At 40.7% G+C, this 23954-nt stretch overlaps 1 protein-coding gene across 1 annotated transcript; it reads left to right on the top strand.

Annotated features, from left to right (window-relative positions):
* Nucleotides 1-1502: 1502 nt before the first annotated feature.
* Nucleotides 1503-22752, top strand: LOC148042535 (pulmonary surfactant-associated protein D-like). Its single transcript, XM_087702421.1, has 4 exons — nucleotides 1503-1506; nucleotides 1599-1682; nucleotides 18094-18177; nucleotides 22379-22752. Exons 1-4 carry the CDS (start codon nucleotides 1503-1505, stop codon nucleotides 22750-22752), a joined length of 546 nt encoding a protein of 181 aa, XP_087558547.1.
* Nucleotides 22753-23954: the final 1202 nt, after the last annotated feature.

Below are 23954 nucleotides of genomic sequence, written 5' to 3'. Positions count from 1 at the left end.
GTATCTGTTGTGTGCTCATGTATTATTGCGGTTGAAGCTGAAGTAGTCTAAAAGATGCTGGATGAATTATTCCTAAGGAGTGGTTGGGATGGTTGACATATGCCCAACAGTTCCCAGTGGTTGAATCCAATTCACCAACTCCTAACTAATGAACTAGGATGACTCCACCAGGAACCATCTACACCAAGCATTCAAAGCAGATCAGCAAAGGGTTCCAGACTGTCTTTTGATCTAAGAAAACGGGACTTTCCTATAGAAGAAATATCCTGTGTGAATGTGATGAAGAGCAATCCATCCCACACATGTTATGGTGCATTCAATGTCCTTCAACAGAAGACCTCCTACTAGTGAAAGAATACACTGTTGACATAGTCCAATGTGGGGCTAAAGTCACTTAGTTTTAATACTATTTATTCTACATACTTTTACATGTGCTATATTTCTATGACCTATTTTATTTGCTTAGTGTTAGATGTCATATGTCTATAATCTCTAGGTGCTTCTGGCATGCATGTAGAAAGCAAAGGGTTCAAAGTTCAGCGTTGAAGAGCGTTCGAAGACTGCAGCTGGTCCAGAATGCAGCCGCGCGAGCGATATGGGGTGTACCTAGATACACCCATGTTACACCCATCCTCCGCAAGCAGCACTGGCTCCCCATTGGTCTCCGGACGCGCTTCAGGGTGCTAGTCGTTACTTTGAAAGCCCTACATGGTTTAGGACCTGGCTACCTGAGAGACCACCTCCTGCCACTTACCTCCCAACGACCAACAAGATCGCACAGGTTGGGCCTCCTCTGGGTGCCGTCGACCGGACAATGCCGGCTGGCGGCCCCCCCGAGGGAGGGCCTTCTCTGTAGCTGCGCCGGCCCTGTGGAACGATCCACCCGTAGAGATCCAGACCCTTACCACTCTCCCGGCCTTCCGTAAAGCCACCAAGACTTGGCTGTTCCGGCAGGCCTGGGGCTGTTGATCGATATCCAGCCCCACTTAGATGGAATGTATGTTGTCGAATTTTTAATAATTGTATTTTTTGTTTTAAATTTTAAATGTTCCTTTGTCTTGCTTGTGAGCTGCCCAGAGTCCCAAGGGAGTGGGCGGCATACAAATTTTATTAAAGTAAAGTAAAGTAAAGTAAAGTGCAACAGGTCACAAATTCAAATGTTAGAACTGCTTTTCCAAATTTCTTATAGAATAGAACAGAACAGAATTCTTTATTGGCCAAGTGTGATTGGACCCAAAAGGAATTTTGTCTTTGGTGCATATCCTCACAATGTACATAAAGAAAAATAAAATAGAATACATTCACCAAGAATTATAAGATACAACACTTAGTGATAGTCATAGGTTACCAGGGGTAGGTTCTGGCTGCTGCTACTGTCGGTTTGGTCAGGAACACACTGCACATGTGTGGGGGAGCGAGCGAGTGACGACTGGGAGGGTGGGTGGAGCAAGCAGGGGGGCAGGACATGGGAGGGAGCGTTCCGGTACGGGGCCTCTGGAACAATGCGTACAGGAAGGCACACTAAATTTCACCATCCAGTACGGCCGTAATGGTCTGTACCGATTGAAACCCATGCCTGCTCCTTTCCTACCCTTTAGAGTTTGATGTTCTTAAAGCTCAGATTCATGATTTACAGGCAGAGCTGAAGATCCTGAAAGAAGCTTTAAGGAAGAACCAGGAAGGTAAGACAGATCAGTCTAATTAGGTACATTTGCAAAGACTTTCATAAATACTTTCGAGGGGTCCTTGGTGCTCTCTGAGCTTGGTTGTTTCCTTGCAGATGTTTCACTGCCAACTCAGTAACATCCAGAGGTAGGTTGCTACCAATTTGGGCAAACCGGTAGCGGTATTTTGGGCTGGATCAAAGAACCGGCAGCGACCCAGACTGGCCCAGTATTTTTTAGTAATTTTTTTTTTAAAAAAATAAAATTTTATTCAACATTTTTCCAACATTAAAATCTCAGTTACACTTTTGCAGCTTTCCGTTTTCGGTATTTTTCCAATTTCAAAATTTCTATTTTAAGGCCTATTGTTTTATACATATACCTCCTTATTTCATAATTACTCATTTTTATAACATATACAATATTTACAACTCTACTACTTTCTAAATATATACCATTTCCTTTTGTTATAATTTCTATATATTCATTATGCATTAATTTTACATCTCTTTTCTAGCCAATTGTACTACCTATTCCATAGTTTATACTGTAATACACTGTTTCTACTATATCCCTTAGTTCCATCATTAATTTGTTCATTTCCACACATTCTAGCACCTTTTTTATAATCTCTGTGTTTGAGGGGACTTTTTTTGTTTCCAGTTTTGGGCGAATGAAATTCTGGCTGCGGTAATTATATGAAGCATAATATATTGCATTTCCTCACTTATACTTCCTTTTATTATTCCCAGAAGAAACAACTCATGTCATGGTTTCATGTCAGTTTTTTTATTCTGTTATTTCCTCCAACCATTTCTGAATTTTTGTCCCGTACTCTCCCATCGCCAGGAGACTGGGACTTCTAGTCCTTCCTTAGAAGTTGAGCAAAAGTTGGACGAGTCAAAATGGAGCTGGAAGGGACCTTGGAGGTCTTCTAGTCCAGCCCCCTGCTCAAGTAGGAGATATCTCCACCACATGTGTGTTACATGTCTATAATCTCTAGGTGCTTCTGGCACACATATAGAAAGCAAAGGGTTCAAAGTGCAACAGGTCACAAATTCAAATGCTAGAACTGCTTTTCCAAATTTCTTATAGAATAGAATGGAACAGAACAGAACAGAATTCTTTATTGGCCAAGTGTTATTGGACCCAAAAGGAATTTGTCTTTGGTGCATATGCTCTCAGTGTACATAAAGAAAAATAAAATAGAATACATTCATCAAGAATCATAAGATACAACACTTAGTGATAGTCATAGGTTACCAGGGTTGGATTCTGGCTGATGCTACTGCCGTTTTGGTCAGGGACACACGGTGTGTGCATGCACATACAAGCCATATGGTTATAGTCATAAGTGGGAAGTGATAGGTACTAAGCAGGAAGAGAAGAATAATGGTAATACAGTCTTAGTAAGTAATATGACAGTGTTGTGGGAATAGTTTTCTTCCTTCTCTTTATTATTATATTTATTTATTATATTCTTAATTATTCCTTCTCTTATCTAAACAATTGTAGAATGTTGTTCTACAATTCCCCTTCCCTGGTTTCTGTGAGCCGCCCTGAGTCCCCTCAGGGAAAAGGGCGGCCTACAAATAAAAATCAATTCAAATTGTTGATGATTATGTCATTCTGTTTCACTGATGGATCTCCTTTTGCAGCATAATAGATAAGTTAAAGAAAAACAAGGTGTGGAATCCATTACATTCAGAAAACCAGCTCAACTAGCACGTTTTTTGTTTTTGTTTTAGAAAAGACAGAAGACAGTTGATCCATTCTGAATTCTGGTTAAAAAAAAAAAAGCAGCTTCCTTATTTTGGTATATATTCCTAGAAAAAAAGAGGGCATTAATTTAAGATCAACTCACCCTGCAAAGTTCCAGGAAATGGATAAAAAAAATCACAGTGTTGAAATTTGGTAGAGAAATGACCAACGTTCAGTGGCAAGTTTTTGATGAGAATAAAAAAAAATATGAGATGGTTTCACAAGAGCTCTGCAAACTGAAAGACTAACCAAGCGGGATCTAAAAATTGAACTGGAATACAATCATCAAATCCATCACCAAGTCAAGGTCACAGATGACCGATCATTTCCTCCTTGGAAAAATTACAGATATTATCTGTAATAACTGCTGTTTGTTCTGTTCCTGATTAATGTTTGCCATTTGTTAAACCTTCCAATGAATGTCAGGACTGAAAGAAATACAGGCTTGGTATAAAGATTATCAAACAAATAGAAAAGTAGAAAAACAAATAGGGAAGAGCATTGGCCAAAAAAAGAGAGATAAATTGTGATAATCTAAACCAGGGCTGTCAAACACGTGGCCCATGGGCCAGATGCATCACGTGCTGGCCATGCCCACACTCAGTTTAGCAAAGGGGGGGGGAGTCATGATACATCATGTGACCCCTCTGTTACTACGCAAGTTTGACACCCCTAATCTCAACACATTGTAGTTTCTGTTGTTGTTAGTTGCGAAGTCATGTCCAACCCATTGCAACCCAATGGACAATGTTCCTCCAGGCCTTCCTGTCCTCTACCATCCTCTGGAGTCCATTGAAGCTCACGCCAACTGCTTCAGTTACTCCATCCAGCCACCTCATTATCTGTTGTCCCCTTCTTCTTTTGCCCTCCATCGTTCCCAGCATGAGGCTCTTCTCCAGTGAGTCCTTCCTTCTCATTAGGTGGCCAAAGTATTTAAGTTTCCTCTTCAGGGTCTGGCCTTCTAAAGAACAGTCAGGGTTGATATCCTCTAGGATTGACTGGTTTGATCATCTTGCAGTCCAAGGGGCTTGCAGGAGTCTTCTCCAGCACCAGAGTTCAAAGCAATATTTCCCCCAAGCTGCGTTGCTGCGCAACCATGCAGGTGAGAAGAATACCGTGCAGCAGTTTCCAACTGCCAACCGTGATAATCTAAACTAGGGCTGTCAAACATGCGGCCCATGGGCCAAATGCATCACGTTCTGGCCATGACCACACCCAGTTTAGAAAAAGGGGGGAAAGTCACGATACGTCACATGATGCCTCTGTTACTACGCGAGTTTGACACCCCTGATCTCAACACATTGTAGTTTCTGTTGTTGTTCTAAGCTGCGCGGCTGCGCGGCCATGCACGTGAGAAGAAAACTGCCGCACAGTGATTTTTGATGCACCCAGTCTCGTGGCAACCCACAGCCCATCGCCTCTTGCACGGGTTCTCCCTTTCGCACGTCTCCTTTTCCTTCTCCCTCTCACAATCCCAATCCTCTTCTCCCTAAAGGTCGGAGGCTCCTGGGCTCTTGGCGGGGAGGGCGAGGGTGGATTGAAACGGGACAGGGGGAGCTCCATCCCTTGCTCTTTTCTTTGGCGGGAGGGCTTACTTGGAGCGTGGGAATGCAGACGGCGTATAAAAGGGCGAAGAGGGAGTTCTCCAACCTTGGATGCTGCCTGTTAGTTCCCCACCGCCTCTCGCCCTCCTTTCCCCATAGTGCGGTCGCTTGTCAGTGGACTTTCTCCCCCCTCCCCCATTGAGGAATGCGTGAACCCGTCAGGGCGTGTGACTTTTGTACCTATCACCAAAGCGGGATTCTAAACTTCCTTTTCAAGAAATAAAAAGTGCTTGAGCAAGCACGGTTAGGAGAAAGGCAAGCCATCTATCCATCCAGCAGGAGTCCTCCAGATGCATGGGGGCTGCCCCGCGCGTTGCGGCCATCTGCCACAGTGAGGAAGAGTCAGCCATGTACAGTATTCCCCCTTTGTGGACTAGGTAGGGATAGCAGAATATGTGTCCATGAAGTTTAAACTTAAAAAAAAAAAACAATAAAGGAGGGTGTTTGAAAGAAAGTGGGTAGATTGCCTTAAAATAATAGGGTTGCCTGGAGGTTTGGGAGCTGGTGAGGTGAGGTGGAAGGAAAGGTTGCATCCACAAAGAATTCATGGTGTGCCTGCGCGAGGCATCTCAAGAATGTATAAGCAGGGAAAGATGTGCGGAAGAAAAGTGTGTGTTTTTCTTTGCAAATCCAACTTCCTCTGTAACAATCCTTGGTGCATTCCTTTTAAAGTCACAAGGTAGCCGAGCATTATTACATTATTATATATATATGTATGTGTATGTATGTGAATGTATATGTATGTATGTGTATGTGTATGTGTATGTGTATGTGTATGTGTATGTGTATGTGTATGTGTATGTATGTATGTGTATATATATATATATATATATATATATATATATATATATATATATATATATATATATATATATATATATATATATATATATATATATATATATATATGTTATATTTATGCTGATAAATAAATAAAGGGAGACTAGTATAGATCTATTTCAAGCTATTTAGCTCTCATCAGCTAGCCACACCCTTGTTGGGAATCGAACCTGTGCTCTATTGCCTCTTAGGCAGATGTGTTAACCATTGAGCTACAAGGCTCGACTCCTTATCAGCCAGCCAGGGTGAGAGGTATATATTTAAAGTCACAACCCCTGGTATGCCCAAATATGGGAGGAAGGTCACACTTCCACTCTCTGTCTTCGGCTCGTCACAAGAGACCATCCAGACAGAAACCCAATATTTTTTACTGTTGCCTTTTTGTTACATTTGTTATATTTATGCTGATAAATAAATAAAGAGAGACTAGTATAGATCTATTTCAAGCTATTTAGCTCTCATCAGCTAGCCATACCCATGTTGGGAATTGAACCTGTGCTCTATTGCCTCTTAGGCAGATGTGTTAACCATTGAGCTACAGAGCTCGACTCCTTATCAGCCAGCCAGGGTGAGAGGTATATATTTAAAGTCAATATATATATATATATATATATATATATATATATATATATGTGTGTGTGTGTGTGTGTGTGTGTGTGTGTGTGTGTGTGTGTGTGTGTGTGTGTGTGTGTGTGTGTGTCTGTGTCTGTGTCTGTGTCTGTGTCTGTGTCTGTGTCTGTGTATTATATCTATATAATATATAGAACTGTGAAGTGGGTACCGACAAATAATAATGTGAACTGAGGTTAGGGAAGGAAACTAATAGAAAGGGCTTATTTTGAAATGTTCACATTACAAGAGAAAAAAGAATTCATATATTGCCAATATACTGATACAACTAATTGAAATTGCACAGTGAGTACAACAAAATAGTGACCAAAAGGCAGAGCTAGATAGCTCTTATTTTGCTTGAGTTATTTTCTAACAAAAAAGGTATGCCTTCATCAGAAAGTATGAAGAGCTGAATGAAAAGGCATATCTGATGCTTTGGAAAAGATAACAACGTGGCTTGGGAATGGCTTTTTGCTCTGAATGAATTGAATCTGCAGATATTAGCTGTTGATATGAATAAAATCAGACAAATTCCAAGTTTGGTTGCTTATTTGATTTGGAAGGTACCTGGAGATGTAAATAAATTGTACTTATGAAAAAGGTGTTTGATTAAGAGTTGATTGTGAACTGAATATGAACCAGCAGAATGATAGGGCTATAAAAAAAGCAAACTTAATTTTTGCACTATATTTTGCTTTGATTAAATATCTATTTCAAATATTGCTTCTTATAAGATGGATTCAGAGCAGGCAACCCGGCGCGAGCAGTTTGAAGGTGGAGGAGAGGAGTGGGGGAGGGGAGGAACGAAAGAGATCGAGCGGGTAAGAATCCTTGTGAAAAAAATTCAGGTGCTCACTGCTCAGGCATGGAAATGTGACACTCAAACACTATACTTTTCCGTGCACACTGAAAAAAGATTAGAGAGAACATTGGTTCAAAGGCCTCAATTCTTTGGCGCTCAGCCTTCCTTATGGTCCAACTTTCACAGCCATATTTTGCAACTGGGAAAACCATAGCCTTGATGATATGCATTTTGTTAGTAGGGTGATGCCTCTGCTTTTTAGTATGTTGCCTAGATTTGCCATCTAGACATAGTTTTACTGAATTCCATTTCATGTTCATGTAATTTAGATTAATAAAAATACAGAATGGATCTGTCCTATTCTTTTTGTACCATCTCCCTTTCTCGTTCCTGAAATCTGAGGTTCAGACCATCTCATCTGCTACTTATATGTAATTCTTCAATCCTTTTCTTTTCCTTTCTTCAGTCTTTTTCTTTATTGATTCAGTAAGACAGTAAGCCCGGCAGTAAAATCACTATCCTAAAGGATGGCATCTAATTTTTATCCTGATCAGAAGCAGTTGTGTAGATTTCACAAGTTAAAGGTAAAGGTTCCCTCGCACATATGTGCTAGCCGTTCCTGACTCTAGGGGGCAGTGCTCATCTCTGTTTCAAAGCTGAAGAGCCAGCATTGTCCGTGGTCATGTGGCTGGCATGATTAAATCCTGAAGGTGAAGGCACATAGAACGCTGTTATCTTCCCACCAAAGGTGGTCCCTATTTTTCTACTTGCATTTTTTATGTGTTTTTCGAACTGCTAGATTGGCAGAAGCTGGGACAAGTAACGGGAGCTCACTCCATTACGTGACGCTAGGTATTTGAACTGCTGAATTGCTGACTTTTCTGATCGAGAAGCTCAGTGTCTTAGCCACTGAGCCACTCTATCCCTTTTTTTTCATAAGTTATGATACCACTATTAAATTTCTATGACATTATGCTGCAATATTTAGTGGATCAATTCAACAAAATTAATTTGGGAACTTTTTCTAACAGTTACATTATAAAGGACATTGGTTATGATCAATATTCAACCACATCTATCCATTAAAAGAGCACCAGTACAATGTCATTTCTAATGTTTCTAATGTGACACAGCAGTGCTATATAATAAACAATACAATATCTTACATAGAAGATTGTTAAGAATATTACATGAGATTTAAATTTTCTGCTGCTTTACCTAAATCTTGAATCAGAATTGAACAGATCAGGAGCAACAACTTTTTTAACTATTAGCTTATCACCACTACCAAGAAAAACAAATCATAATTTGATTTGGGAGCCAATTTGGTCTAGTGGTTAAAGTGGTCTAAACTCTAGAAGTTGTAGATGCTCCAACGCTGGAAGTATTAAAGAAGATATTGGATAACCATTTGTCTGAAGTGGTATAGGGTTTCCTGCCTAAGCAGGGGGTTAGACTTGTAGACCTTCAAGGTCCCTTCCAACTCTGTTATTCTATAAACTTGACCCCCTCTTCTTTGGGGCAGCCGCTCAAATCCTGGAATACTGATATCATGTCACCCCTAGTCCTTCTTTTCTCTAGAATAGCCATATCCAATTCCTGCAACCGTTCATATGTTTTAGTCTCCAGGCCTTTAATCATCTTAGTTGCTCTTCTCTGCACATCTTTTTTAATAATATGGTGACCAAAACTGGATGCAGAATTCAGGTGTGGCCTTACTAAGGCTTTATAAAGTGGTACTAATACTTCACATGGTTTTGATTCTATGCCTCTGTTTATGCAACCATAGATTGTATTAGTTTTTTTGGCTGCCGCTGTACACTGTTGGCTCATATTTGAGTCATTGTCCACTAGTATTCCAAGGTCCCTCCCACAGTTACTGTTTTTGAGCCAGGTTTTACTTAATCAGCACTAGTAGCTTTGGTTTTTTTCCAGCCTCTCCACATTAAATTTCATTTTGTTGGATAAGGTCCATTGTTCAACTCTGTCAAGATCCTTTTGGATCATGAACTTGTCTTCTGAAGTATTGGCTATTCTTGCCAGCTTAGTGTCATCTGCAAATTTATGAGTTCCCCTTTTACTCCCTCATCTAAGTCTTACATATTGTCTTACAAGAGTCAATAAGGAAGCAATTGGGACATCATAGTCCTACGTGACACCAAGCTATGCTGAAAAATGTGGTCTGGAAATTGTGGGTCAGAACATTTTCCCTCAAAATGCGAAGGTGAAATGTGAGACCTTGTTTCATAAGCCCTTGTCTATAAAAGGAAACCTTGAAGTCCACCAAATTATTCTTCCCAAGACACCTGTGAAACAGCGGAAATCACAAAGTAAGTAGTCTGACTTTTGACTCAACCCTGAAAAGAGACACTTCATGTAAAATCACTAGTGATTCCTTTCTAAATCTGTCAGCCAATTGGTTGGGAACCTTCAGAGACCTTTCTCCAAGCCTAGGGAAGGATTAAGGGTTTAATCTTAAATATTTGCTTTCATCTATAAAGAGGTAGTTAGGTGGTATAAAGAGGAAGAGCTAGAGTTAGGTAAAAAAAATAGCTGCTGTATTTTTCTATGCAGACTGCTGATTATTTCGAGATATATGCAGAACTAAAAGTTTATCTGAGCAGTAAAAATGCTTGTTTTTATTTATGGAATAAATAAAAAATTGTCAAGTGAAAACTTGAAAAACTTGAACAATGACTTCAATCCAGTTCTTCCCAAGGTTCAACACCAGAAGTGGGTTCCTACCAGTTCGCACCTATTCGGTAGAATCGGTTTGTCAAATCTACTGAACCGGTTAGAAGAGTTTCCACCAGTGGACCCGGAAAGCAGGTCACACGTACAGAAGAGGTTCTAAAAAATTTTGAAACCCACCACTGGCAAGGATCTTGTAACTTGACAGCTTTAAGACTTGCATGCTTCAATGCCAGAGTTTCTGAATAGCTACTTGGACCAACCTAAGTACTAATTCATAATTTCATATCTGGTCCTATGGGCAGCAAGCTATTCCCATCCAGTCACATGGGTGGCAAGCCACTCCCACAAAGGAGGCCAGACCTACAGCGTAGGTTCCAACAATTTTTGAAACCCACCACTGTTCAACACCAATGCAGATTAGAAATGTGTCTGTCTGTCTATCATCTATCCATCTAATTTCTACTGTATTTTTGTTGTCTGAATGTCTTGCAAAGATTACAAGGAACGCAGAGACACAGAGAAGCTGAGTGTCCAGTCTGCTGAAGGATCTCCCTTATTCAACTCATGATGAGGTTGTCTTCAAGGTATTTTCTATTTATCTTCTACCACTGATTATTACTGAATATTACTACATAAGGAGGACACTTTGAGTCCTACATTAGTCTTTCAATCACCTATTTGTTGTTTTGTAATCTTCTCTTGTTCTCATCTTTCAGGTGAGCCTGTATTGGCAGTCCAAATCTGGTTTGATTTTCTACTGTGGTATCTTACTCCTTAATGAAGAGTATTAAAGAATAATACACTCTAATACTCTTCATCTCCCAGTTCCTTAAATATTCCTAAAATATTCCTGATTAGAATTGGGTATAATTGGGAGAGGAATGCCAGAATAGTGGAAAATAGGGTTTAGGGTTCAGTTGTCTTTGGTGATATTTGAGTTCCTCTCTTTTTCTGCATTCACTAATAATGTTAGCAATGCATATCTGCAGGTAATCAACAATCAACAGTCCCAGATCTGGTCTCATATCCAGTAACGGACAACCCACAGAGGATAAGATAAGATAAGAATCCGATAAATACTCACAGGTTAGGTAAGGTGACCAGATTTTCAGATTGGAAAAGAGGGACACCCTTGATGGGGGTGGGGGGGGGCTTCATTAAAAAAATTTTTTTTTGTCAAAAGGTCACCCCAGGACACTGAAACCAGCATAAATACGAATCTGTTGCCACACAAAATTTTGATCACGTGACCATGAGGATGCTGCAACGGTCGCTAAGTGTGAAAAATGGTCTCAACGGTCGCTAAGTGTGAAAAATGGTCATCAGTCACTTTTTTCAATGCCATTGTAACTTTGGTCACTAAATGTTTTCCCCCTCCTCGAGACTCCTCACTTCTTCCTTCATTCCTCTTGCTTATCTACCTTCACCTTATCTGTCTTCTGCTCTTTCCCTCTCTTCCTTCCTTCCTCCCTCCTTCCATCCTCTTCTTTCCTCACTCACTCCCTTCCTCCTTTTTTCTCTTCCTTCCTCCTTCCATTCTTTATACGATATAAAATTCAATGAGGGTGAAACACACCAAATCTGGCAAAGCTGCCTTGCACCAACCTGGCCTGCCCATAGAATAGCAGCCACTTTGAGACACATAAACCTGGTCTGAACATATTGCATCACAAAGATTTGCAAAGATCACATTTGCAAAAAGGAACATTTCTTGTAGTAAATACATTTTATAAACAATTTAAAAGTAAAAATCCCCCCAAAATAATAAAAAAGGTATTCTATAAATAAAAGAAATCCTTAAAAACCATTGTTAAGTATTACACCAGCAATAATTTATACTGTCACCATTTCAAACTATCATCAGAAATACGAATCCGTTGCCAAACATCAACATTTTGATCGCGTAACCATGAGGATGCCACAACGGTCGCTAAGTGTGAAAATGGTCGCTAAGTGTGAAAAATGGTCATCAGTCTCTTTTTTCAATGCCATTGTATCTTCCTGATTATTAAAAGTGCAAATTCACTCAGTGTCAATCATGACTCCTGAGTCCATTTCAAACTATTGTGCATAGAAATTTTAAAAATGGCTTGTTTCAATTTATTTTGGATAGAATCTTTTTTTAAATAGTCTAAGACAATTTAAAAAAAGAATCAACACAGAATACCACTATTTTAAAAAATCATATGCACAATAAATAAAACATTATTTTAAAATACATTGAGCCTATACTCCTTACAGTAAATGACTCATCTGGAAACAAGCCAATAGCATTTTTTGTGCTTTCAAATTTACAGATGTTCCAAAATCAGCTTAAAGTCCAAATATTTAAAGACCACCCCCCCTCAAAGCTATCTTACCAGAGCTTTAAATATCTTCTGGGGAGGCCCTGTAATCCCATTCATGACAAAGGTAGGGCTTTCTCAGGAGAAAGGTCTCAGCTGGTGCCCTGCCCATCCTTTGGAAACCTCCTCCAGAGCAGGGAGCCCTAACCTGCTGTCCATTCAGGAAGGCTGTACAAATTATTCTGTCTTCTAGAGCCATTGGGATTTAATATGGTTTTATCACTGGATTTTCTTTTTATTGTTTTTGTGGAATTGTTACAATGATTTTATAATAATATAATTTTATTTGGCATTTTTGTTGCTGTAAACTGCTGAAAGCCCCTGATAGAATACAAATTATTTAATAATAAATTTAAAAAGCTGGGTGCAAGATATGAAAACACTGCAAACTATTGTTCAAGATAATTTGAGAAAAGGGAATCATTCACCAAGAGTGCTAATAACTACTGCTAAGTTATATAGCAAATCAGATACTAAGGCCTAATGCCACAGAGGGGAGAGAAATTCATAAGTTTTCAAGATTTCCTGCACTGCTTCAAATATATACATTTAATACCAATGAATCCACAGCTATTATTTGATACAAGAAGATGGGTATGGAGAACGGAAAGAAATTTAAATTAATAAAAAAGATGCCACTGAAATCATCTGTTTTAAATTATAATCCCTCTTCCTGACAGTGGATCAATAAAAAAAGATTATGCCCAATTCAAACTGGAAAAATACATTTAGCTCAAAAAAATAAGATCGTCATGGTGATGAAAGAACATGGCAAGTATCCCTAGGAATTATTTGTCTCTCCAGGCAAATAATTGTTGCTCTGGTCTTTAATGCAATTCTTGCTTAAGGCGGAGCCCTCCCCCGAAAAAATGCTTCTGCCGGGCTGCGAGAGCCACGTGGAAGTTGTCTGCACAGCTGACAATACCTGTTGCTCTGGTCTTTAATGCAATTCTTGCTTAAGGCAGAGCCCTCCCCCGAAAAAATGCTTCTGCCGGGCTGCGAGAGCCACGTGGAAGTTGTCTGCACAGCTGACAATACCTGTTGCTCTGGTCTTTAATGCAATTCTTGCTTAAGGCAGAGCCCTCCCCCGAAAAAATGCTTCTGCCGGGCTGCGAGAGCCACGTGGAAGTTGTCTGCACAGCTGAAAAAAGGACTGTTTGCTGGGCTGGGGGGAGGAGACAGCCCCCTGCCTTCTCCCCCTTTGGCTTTGCGGAGTTCACAGCCAGCACGGGCGGCAAGTCTGGATGGAACCATGTGGAAGTTCTCTGCCCGACCGGCAGCCGCTTTTTACTCCCGAGTAAAATTTTTACTCGGGAGTAAATTTTACTCCCGAGTAAAAATTTTACTCGGGAGTAAGTAAAATTTACTCCCGAGTAAAATTTTTTACAAAACATGATTTATTTTACTCACCACCAGTAAGCGCAGCTGCAACCCCAAGAAGAAAGACAAAATAAAATGGAGACTCCTCTGCGTCCTCAGCTAAGGAGTCCAGCCAATCAGTGAGCTGGTTGGCCAGCTCACTGATTGGCTGGAGTCCAGCCAATCAACTCAGTGAGCGGCAGGCTGGGCTGGCTTAAATTTGTAGGTAGCATAGAACAGAACGATGAGCCAGCCCAGCAGCTGATGGGCGGGAGCTGCAAGCGCCAAAAAAAGCGTGCCTTTTAAAAAAGCGGGCGGGACGCAGGAAAATGCATCAAAAAGCGGGGGTGTCACGCCAAAAGCGTTATGTCTGGTCACCTTAAGGTTAGGCCTCCTCCGGGTGCCGTCTGCCGGACAATGCTGGCTGGCGACCACTCGGGGGAGAGCCTTTTCTGTTGCTGCTCCGGCTCTGTGGAACGAGTTACCAACAGAGATCCAGACCCTCCCCACCCTTGCAGCCTTCCAAAAAGCCACCAAAACCTGGCTGTTCCGGCAGGCCTGGGGTTGCTGACTCAAACCAGGTCAATCCCCAATTAATCCGGATGTATGTTGTGTTTTTAAAATGTTTGTATTGTTTTATGTTCTTCCCCTGTATGTTATTTTTATTTTATTCGTACTTGTAAGCCGCCCTGAGTCCCCGTCCCCCCCCGAGATTGGGTGGCATATAAACCCATTAAATTGACAATTGACAATTGATAACTTGTTTTATATTATTTTTGTCATCTTAGATCATGCATTATATTATTTTTGTCATCTTAGGCCATGCAGCCAAACAGTGCTGACCTTCTTAATGCTTCTTCAGCTGGCTTTCAAGATTTCACTCCAAGAGGAGATCACACCTAAGGGAGGGGATTTCAGAATTGACTTGGCCCTTTCAGGTATCTAAATATTTGCATGAGAGTATGCTACTTTTTTAAAACACAGAAGGAGGCTGCAGATATTTTGTGTCTTTTAAGCCACGTTTAGCTACCATGTTCTGTTCTACTAATAAGAGGTTGCAGAGATGCCAAGAAGTAGGAGAAAAATTCCAAAATTATATTAGGACAATACAGTTATTAAAGCAACTTAATAACTATACTGTTGTTAAGGGTTAGTACATAACACATAACACAGGTATGCAATTTTGAAGGGATGTATTTTCTCAAATAAGTAGAAAGTTCAGATTGTTATAATCAGATCCCGATCTAAACATTTGAATCTGTATGGAGTAGCAACACACTGTAGTTGGAGCATAAGCAGTAATTCAGTAATAAATTACCAATGCACATAAGATGTTTGCTACAAGTCATACTTCTGTCACTAATATCTACGTATCAGGTGCATCGTTTTGTAGTTTGTACAATGGTTGATATGATTCGCATGGTGTCACTGGCCCTCCTTCACCCAATCAGTAGAGTTAGAAGGCTTAGTAAGAGTTTGGAAGCAAAATATGAGTACAGGAAGTCCTCAGCTTTCGCTGGTTTAGTGACCATTCAAAGTTACAACAGTATTGTAAAAAAATGACGTGTGACCATTTTTCACACTGATGCCCACTGCAGAACTCCATGGTCAAGTGATTAACCCTGTCCCTCTACTGAGGACCCAGGCCACTTGAGAGGGTCAGGACTTCAGCCCCTTTCAGATAATGCTTTTTTTTAAAAAATATATACTTTATCTTCAAAGTCTTTGTTCACATTGGGTAGACGAAACCAAAAATAAGTGGTCACAAATGAAAGTCTTTTCCCCTTCTGAAATAGGGCATGAATCAGTCTCTGTTCACATGAGAACTCAAGAGAAAAAGTCCTTCAATGATTTAAGCCAAGCAGAAATAATCCCTCTTCACCCTGGCTGAGGCAAATTCACCACCTATTATTTCCCAGCAAGGAGACACAGTTGGCACCTCAAATATAGAGCAAATCGTCCTGACGAACCTAGTTCTGGCAAAGGAATCCAGCTTGATTGATGTGCCCTGGTAAACTAATGGTTGTCTGAGACAACAGGCCACTCCCAAACCCCTACTATTTATTTCCCAGATGGGGAGTGGCTGGCTTGCATCTATATCTGCTTTTCCCTGACAGCCGGCTTAGTGCTTTTCTTTGCTCTCCTCTCCTCTCCATGCATCTGCACATCTGGGATGGGCCTCATCTGTTCCTCCCCCTCACTCAGCTCAGGCCCTGAAGACAGCTGCCTCTCCACCTGGGGGAGGACGGAAGGTCCCACCTCTGTCTCTGATGCTGTTTCCTCATCAGAGCCTTCCAAAGGCTCTGAAGCTGGTGCAGGCCCTCCCTCTCTCCTCCTCATTTGACTCTGCAGCTAGCTCTGCTGGCAGCTAACAGGCCGCAACAGTGGCTCAGTGTTGTTCGTAAATTCCACCACATAATGACTTTTCCAGCAGACTGTGCCTTGTTTGTATTAACTTCACAATCACCAAGTTCATTCTTCCTGCTCCTTGTATTTGTACAAGGTCTAAACAATTGAACTTTGATATCACTGTAGTGAGTACATCTGGTTTACAGGCCTGGGATTGTATGAAGGATTAAAATGACAGCTTCCCTGCCTCTCTGACAGCAAAGTGACATTGCATAAATTCTTATTTTTTCTTTTGCCATCTTAGCTCTTTTCCTCCTCTGATATATATAGAATAGAATAGAATAGAATAACAGAGTGGGAAGGGATCTTGGAGGTCTTCTAGTCCAACCCCCTGCTTAAGCAAGAAACCTTACACCGTTTCAGACAAATGTTTATCTAACATCTTCTTTAAAACTTCCACTGTTGGAGCATTCACAACTTCTGAAGGCAAGTCATTCCACTGATTAATTGTTCTAACTGTCAGGAAATTTCTCCTCAATTCTAGGTTGCTTCTCTCCTTGATTAGTTTCCACCCATTGCTTCTTATCCTGCCCTCAGGTGCTTTGGAGAATAGTTGACTCCCTCTTCCTTCTGGCAGCCCCTGAGATATTGGAAGACTGCTGTCATGTCCCCCCTGGTCCTTCTTTTCATTACCCAGTTCCTGCAACCGTTCTTCATATGTTTTAGCATCCAGTCCCCTAATCATCTTTGTTGCTCTTTTCTTCTCTCTTTCTAGAGTGCACTCTTTCTTCTGCTCCTCAAAGAAAAAGGAACAGGGCCTTTTTTCATCTATTGATAAACCATCCCTCACAGAAGCCTTCCCCAACTCTTCCTTGGCTCACAGATTTTCATTTCTTGAACTTGTGCATATTTACACAAGGTTGTTTTACTTCCTGTTCCAAACAAGGATGCAGTTATTTCACCTGCCATCCACTGAGTTAATAAACTGGCTTCTCAGGCGAACACAGTTGTGGTCCATGAAGGAGATATTTAGGAGTTGCTATTTTCTACAGGCAAAACCTGTCCAACCATCCTTCCTAAGTTGAGATCTGCCTAAAACACTAGAAGACGGGATATCTATTGTTTGAGGCTGTTGAACTTTCTTCTGTCTTATTACGAAGGTTATTCTGCTCCTTGTTCAGCCACAATAAAAACACTGGATTTAGCAGAAAGATTCATCAGGAAAAAATAATATCCAGGGATCAACAGAGGCCCTTCCCACCCCAAATTTAAATATGCATATAAGAAATATCTGCAATATTAAACTCAGTGGTGGGATTCAAATAATTTAACAACCGGTTCTCTGCCCTAATGATTTCTTCCAACAACCGGTTCACCTAACTGCTCAGAAAATTAACAACCGATTCTCCCGATCCCTGAATCCCACTACTGTGTTCAATCAGTGCAATCAGAATATTGATTGAACAGAAAATGCGTAAGGGAAAATAATATTAGGAACCAACAAAGATTATGCCACGCAAATTTAAACATGCATATAAGAAATATCTGCGGCATTAAGCTCCCAAACTCAAGGACATCTAAGCCTTGAAATATCTCTTTATATGATGAATCGGCATCTTCTGTATGAATTTTTGAGTACAGTATCCTTCCCCTGCCATGCCCACCAAACGATGCTCACCAAGTCACATCACTCCCACCAATCCACACCCACAGAACTGGTAATAAAAAAAATTGAACTCCACCACTGTTCCAATGATAGAATACCATTTTTCATATATTCCTAAAAGTCAAGTTAGTCTTAATTTAATTTCAATCCTATTCCTTTCTTTAAAACATATGAGAGTACCCTCATGGTTTCTTTAAGAAAAAGATCTGACAAATCCAATCATTGGGTGCCTGAAGTAAGAGCAGTGGGAAGGAGAGTCAAGTTATTGAGTCACTCTGACTAGATGGAAATGTTCTCCAGGGTCGTGACTATTACAAATATCATTCTTTGCAATGAAGAATCTCTAATTGAATTTGCTATCAATGAGGAAATCTAACTCAATTCCATTCCCATCCAGAGCTTGAACAACTTCAATTGCAAATAGAAGAACTTCGGATTCAGATGGACATTCTCAAAGCTACCTTCGTCAAAGTTCAACAAGGTAAGACATTTGGGAGGAGGGGTTACGCCAGCGATGGCTAACCATTTACGTTGCCGTGTGCCAACCTGCATGCCAGAAATGGCATGCAAAGCCATCCCGCCTGGACTGTGCAGCCTCGCTGGCCTTCACACATGCAGGAGCGCCAAAACCTGGAAGACCAGCAATTTGGTGAATATGCACGTGCCAGCACCCAAACCTCTACTTTCTGTCATGGGCCGGTGCCCAACACACGGCTGGCTGCCATGCCTGCTTGCGACGGAAACCCCAAAGTTTGGTGTCCTGGCACCTGCATGTGTGCTGAACGCTGTTCCTGGTTTCAGCACTCCTATGCATACAAAGGCCAGCTGACCAGCACACGTGTGCACAGGAATGCAGAAGAGGAGCCAGAGAGGCTACGCATCCCGCACGGGATGACTCTTCCGACACACATGCCATAGGTTGGCCACTACGGGGTTAGGCCCTTCTGGTATGTGTGTTTCCACATCTTGATCTAGCTAACAATCCTTCCGTTCGAAAGAAATCATCCGCAAAATTAGTAAAGGTAAGACATTTGGGAGAAGGGTTTAAGCTCTTCTGGGATGTTTCTTCCCACATCTTGAGCTAGTTAACAACCTTGGGCTTCCCTGCTGGATCCCCATCCAAATTTTAATCAGGGACAACCCTCTTTGGCTTTCAAGGGAGCTCTGAGATCAGTGGCAGCAAAGAGTGGCTCTGATAATACAACAGAAATTCTCTCCTGTGGGTTTATCATTATACCACAGATAATCCGTGACTTACAGTAGTTTGTTTAGTGACCATTCGAAGTTACAACAGCAATGAAAAAAGTGACTTAGGACTGTTTTTCACATTTAGAATCCTTGCCATGGTCTCATGATCATAAAATGGGGTGCATCTCATTTAAGAAATGCCTCATTTAGCAACAGGAAACTTTGGCTCAATTGTGGTCATTTGTCGAGGATTACCAAATACAATTGCCTGAATCTGAGATCTGATTTTTATCATGGGATGCGAAGATTGGGGGTTACCAGGCAAGTGGTGTGTTACTAGCACACTTCTAACACTGTACAATAAATGAGGGATAACATCGATTGAGAATTCAGAGAGCTGCTGTCAGGCACAAAGGATCAGCATCATATGTTATAATTAATTCTTGCTTTTTTCCCTTGCCATATATATTTCCCCACTATATTATTCCTACTTTCCAAATATTTTTCTCTAGTTTTATTGGTGTTGTTTGGAATAAGTATAACAATCTTGGTAGTATATTCATCTTCACTACAGCTATTCTTTCCATTAGTACAGTTGTAAGTTTTTCCATCTTTCCAAGTCTATTTCTATTTGTTTTCTCACCTTATAATAGTTGTCCTCCTACACATCTTGATGTCAATTGGATACCCAAATATTTCACTTTTTCACCCTATATGTCCAGTTTCCCTATTAACTCTCTTTTCTAATTGTCTGTTATGTTTTTCACCAAGATTTTTGTTTTGTCTTTATTAATCTTCAAACCCACTACTTCTCCATACTCCTCTATTGTTCCAACTAGTTTCGCCTTTGTTTTTATTGGATCCTCCAGAATAAACTAAATCATCCACAAATGCTTGTAATTTGTATTCTTCTTTCTTAACCCTCATCCTTTTTATCTCTTTACGATGTCGTATTTCTCTATTCAACATCTCTAGTGTCAATATAAATAATAATAGTGATAATGGACACCCTTGTCTAGTTCCTTTTGTGATCACTACCTTTCCAGTGATAGCATCATATGTTATGTCAAAAGTTTTATTGTTCAAGCCTATACAAAGAATCTAGTCAACTAAAATTTAGTACTGTTGATGCCAGCTAAGGGTCAATGGAATTAAAACTGGGTTGCCCTTGGAACATTGATGGGAACATAATAATGCTAAGCTGATGATGCATTTAACTCCACCCTGAGCTCTACCTGCTCTTCTCCTATAAGTTTTTTTTTTCCCACTAAAAGGAGAAAAATAATTGCAGGTTCTCCGGTCATTTCCACTTTGCCATTTGTACACACAAATAAACAGAGGTCTAAGACCAGTGGTGGGTTTCAAAAATTTTTCGAACCTACTCTGTGGATGTGGTCTCCTTTGTGGGAATGACTTGCCGGCCATGTGTTTTCTTTCTTTCTTCTTTCTTTCTTTCTTTCTTTCTTTCTTTCTTTCTTTCTTTCTTTCTTTCTTTCTTCCTTCCTTCCTTCCTTTCTTCCTTTCTTTCTCTTTCTCTCTCTCTTTCCTTCCTTTTGTCTCTCTGTCCCTTTTTCCTTTTTTTCTTTCATCTCTCACTTTTCTTTATTTCTTTTTTTCTTTATTTATTTCTTCCTTTCTTTCTCTTTCTCTGTGTGAGTCTGTGTGTGTGTGTGTGTGTGTGTGTGTGTGTGTGTGTGTGTGTGTGTCAGTGGTGGGTTTCAAAAAAATTTGGAATCCCTTCTGTAGTTGTGGCCTGCTTTCTGGGTCCACTAGTGGAACCTCTTCTAACCGGTTCGGTAGATTTGACGAACCGGTTCTACTGAACTGGTGCGAACTGGTAGGAACCCACCTCTGTCTAAGACCCAATTTTTTTCTAGTAAAACAACTCTGAAGAAGGACAAGTCAGCTTAAATGGACTGTATGCTTCTGCTATTAAGAGAAATCTTGACAAGAAATGAAAATATTTTCAGGAGCAGCTTAACTCCTTGTAAGAGAAGCAATTATGTGATGACATCACATAATAGTGCAGGAGTTGGATTTCACGTTGTAGGGTGGGTTTTCTGGTTGGTACTTTTTATTTTGGTCTGCGTTTTTTGTTTTGTTTTGTTTCTTGTTTTCTTTGCTACCTTTGAGCTACCTGGGATTTTGGAAAGAAATTTGATTCTCCAAAAGATAATATTTGTAGCTTAAGTTGAAATGAGATGTCCTTGATGCTCTTTCAGTTTGGTTGTTTCCTTTCAGATGTTTCATTACCCAAGCTAGATAGACTAGACTAGCACTGATGATGTTAACCTAGTTGGGTAATGAAATGTCTGCAAGAAACAACCAAGCTCAGAGAGCATCAAGGACCTTTCAATTCCTTTTCCATTTTTCAGGGACTGCCCCTGAATGTTAGCTATGCAATTTAGAGAGTACATTTTGACTATGAAAGCAATGACCCAGAGAAGTGGGATATCTCTGCTTCATTGTCCTGAATCAGAGGACAGACAACCCTCTGTCTTTAATGCTTTAATTTAGATCCCTGAATGGAACAGGGTGCCCACATTGTGATTGTCTCTCAGGATAGAATAACAAAAGGGAGAGTTGAAAGCCATCTGTAGATTTCTCTTTTATATGTTTCCCCTTTTTAATGACATTTTTTAAAAAAAATCCATAACTAATGTATATAAAAGGCATGTAGAAAAGATGAAAAAGTAGGATGCAATTAATGTTCATTTTCTTGCAATATAAAATGCAAGTAAGTTAGCATGGAGATGGGAACATCATGGAGGTTATTGTTTTCCATCTATCATTAGTTGCTTCTCATGTTGTGAAATGCATTAGCTTCAGAGGTAGTATTCTACTGGTTTGGACAGATTTGCCCGAACCAGTAGCAGAAATCATGGTTGGCCCCACCCACCTGCCCCGGCTCAATGGCATCCCATTAGACCTTTTTTTTTAAGCCAAAGCGCATGTGCGGAAGCCTGAGTGCATGCACGGGCGGGGCGCGTATGCTCACATTTGCAAACTGTAAGAAAAGTTAGGGGATACCACCCTTGATTAGCTTACTTTTTAAAGAAATAAAAATTAAAAGCACTGTTAAGCTTTCAACTAAGAATATCTAGATAACGCAATGTAAATCACAAACTAGAGCCATGGGCTGCAATAAATCAGATCAACCGGAGGAATTTTATTTCTCTTCATTTGAAATATAATCTCTAAATCTAGAACAGTCTGCATTTTGAATCTGGTACAAATCAATGGAGAAAAAGTAGTAGTCCATGAATGGCTCCCCATTAAAAATGAATTCAGCGTCAGATTAGCTTTTTGATACAAACATTATTTTGGATGTCGAGGTATAGGCCCATCGTTTCACAAGCTGTTTTCCAAACCATGTTGTATATTTTATTGAAAAGCCTTCCTTTCCGTTCAACTGCCATAGATGTAATCATGGCACACGTTGCAACATAAACAAACACAGCATTTGTAAGCTTTGCAATTCTCTTTCCTTCTAGTTTTCCCTGGTTGTGGTGGAAAGATTGTTGGCAATAAAATTTTGAAAAAAAGAGACAGTCAGGGTACTTTCCAGGAAGGCAAAAACAGCTGCGATGACATGAATGGAAAACTCGTCTTGCCAAGGAGTGAGGAAGAGAATGAAGCCCTCAAACAAATATTAGGACAACAATGGGCAATTCTGGGAATCATTTACAATGCAGCTAAAGGCAAGTTTGAGGATCTCACTGGCCAGCCCCTCCAATTCGTCAAATGGGCTTCAGAACAACCAAAATTCGAGGAAGATAAAGTGTGTGTGGTAATAAAACCAGATGGCACGTGGAGTATTGATTATTGTGAGGAGAGGTGGGTAGTCATCTGTGAATTTAGCATCTAACGGATGTTGGGTTGGGGGAAGGAAAAGAATTCCACCATAGAGTTGAAAAAGAAAGCTTAATCTGTGTATCACACATACAATCTAGCATATGATAAGTAAATCCTAATCCAATAGCTTCCCCTGTTTTCAGCAAGGAGTTTTATTCTGTTGACTTCAGCCTTGTCATTCCAAAAGAAGTTGCCTTCTTCCAGTTAAACCAACCATCTTGGAATTCTTCCATAGTCCTCCACTGAAGTAATGGCCAGATTTGAGGCTGTTTGGCTTTTACGATCCAGCATCAGATAGATGTTGCCACCTTCCAAGTCTTCTCTATCCTAGCTTAGACAGCAAATCTTGCACAGAAATGTAGCAGTTTATAGATCCATTTCCAAATAAATGCATTTCTTATCAGCATTTGTTGTTTGAGAGTCTTATTTTTTTATTTACATTGGGAGGCAGCTTAATAGGCATGGTCCTACAATCCTACCCTTGCTATATTTCCCTGAAATTCTTGGACCATTATGCAAAAAATTCTTCAGAGCCTTGGTGGGGCTAGAATTCAGGGATATTCCGATAAGGGAATATCATTTTCCACCAAAGGATCCAGATTTGAATTTAAAATTCATTACAGTAGTTTGTTGTGATCCATGCAGCCCAGGAGGTAAGAGACAAACTACAGTAGCAATAGCACTTAGACTTATATATGGCTTCACAGTGCTTTACAGCCCTCTCTAAGTGGTTTACAGACTTAGCCTCTTGCCCTCAACAATCTGGGTCCTCATTTTACCCACCTAAGAAGAACAGAAGGCTGTCAACCAGGGGTGGGTTTCAACCGGTTTGCGGCGGTCCATGCAAACCGGTTGGTCGCTGAACCCAAAAGTAAGTAACTTCCAGGAACGGCGAAGGGTGCGCCCGCCCGCCCACGGTCCTTACCCGGTTTTGACGAGTTCTGCGCTTCCACGCATGTGCAGGATGCATACAGCACCTGCGCGATCGTCCAGGAGCAGCTGGAGCATCGCGCAGACGCTAGTACGCATACGTGCACCGCGTGCGTGCACGAGGACGCCGCCGGCCCCGTTCCAACCGAACCAGTTGGAACGGGGCGAGAAACCCACCCCTGCTGTCAACCTTTAGCTGGTCAGGATCAAACTTCTAGCAGTGGGCAGAGTCAGCCTGCAATGCTGCATTCTAACCACTGCACCACCACAGATCATAATAAATAC

Source organism: Thamnophis sirtalis, unplaced genomic scaffold (genome assembly GCF_051295495.1).
Source record: "Thamnophis sirtalis isolate CommonGarterSnake01/CBP01778 unplaced genomic scaffold, rThaSir2_p1.2 scaffold_15, whole genome shotgun sequence".
NCBI lineage: Eukaryota > Metazoa > Chordata > Lepidosauria > Squamata > Natricidae > Thamnophis > Thamnophis sirtalis.
Note: the sequence above shows the minus strand (reverse complement) of the source record. Positions and strands in the feature narration are given on the sequence as shown.

What these genes read in the sequence shown, in the direction of transcription:
- LOC148042535 (XM_087702421.1), top strand. An exon ending in TTTAAGGAAGAACCAGGAAG is followed by an intron (nt 1,683 to 18,093) that starts GTAAGACAGATC and finishes ATTCCCATCCAG; the next exon opens with AGCTTGAACAACTTCAATTG. An exon ending in CTTCGTCAAAGTTCAACAAG is followed by an intron (nt 18,178 to 22,378) that starts GTAAGACATTTG and finishes CTTTCCTTCTAG; the next exon opens with TTTTCCCTGGTTGTGGTGGA.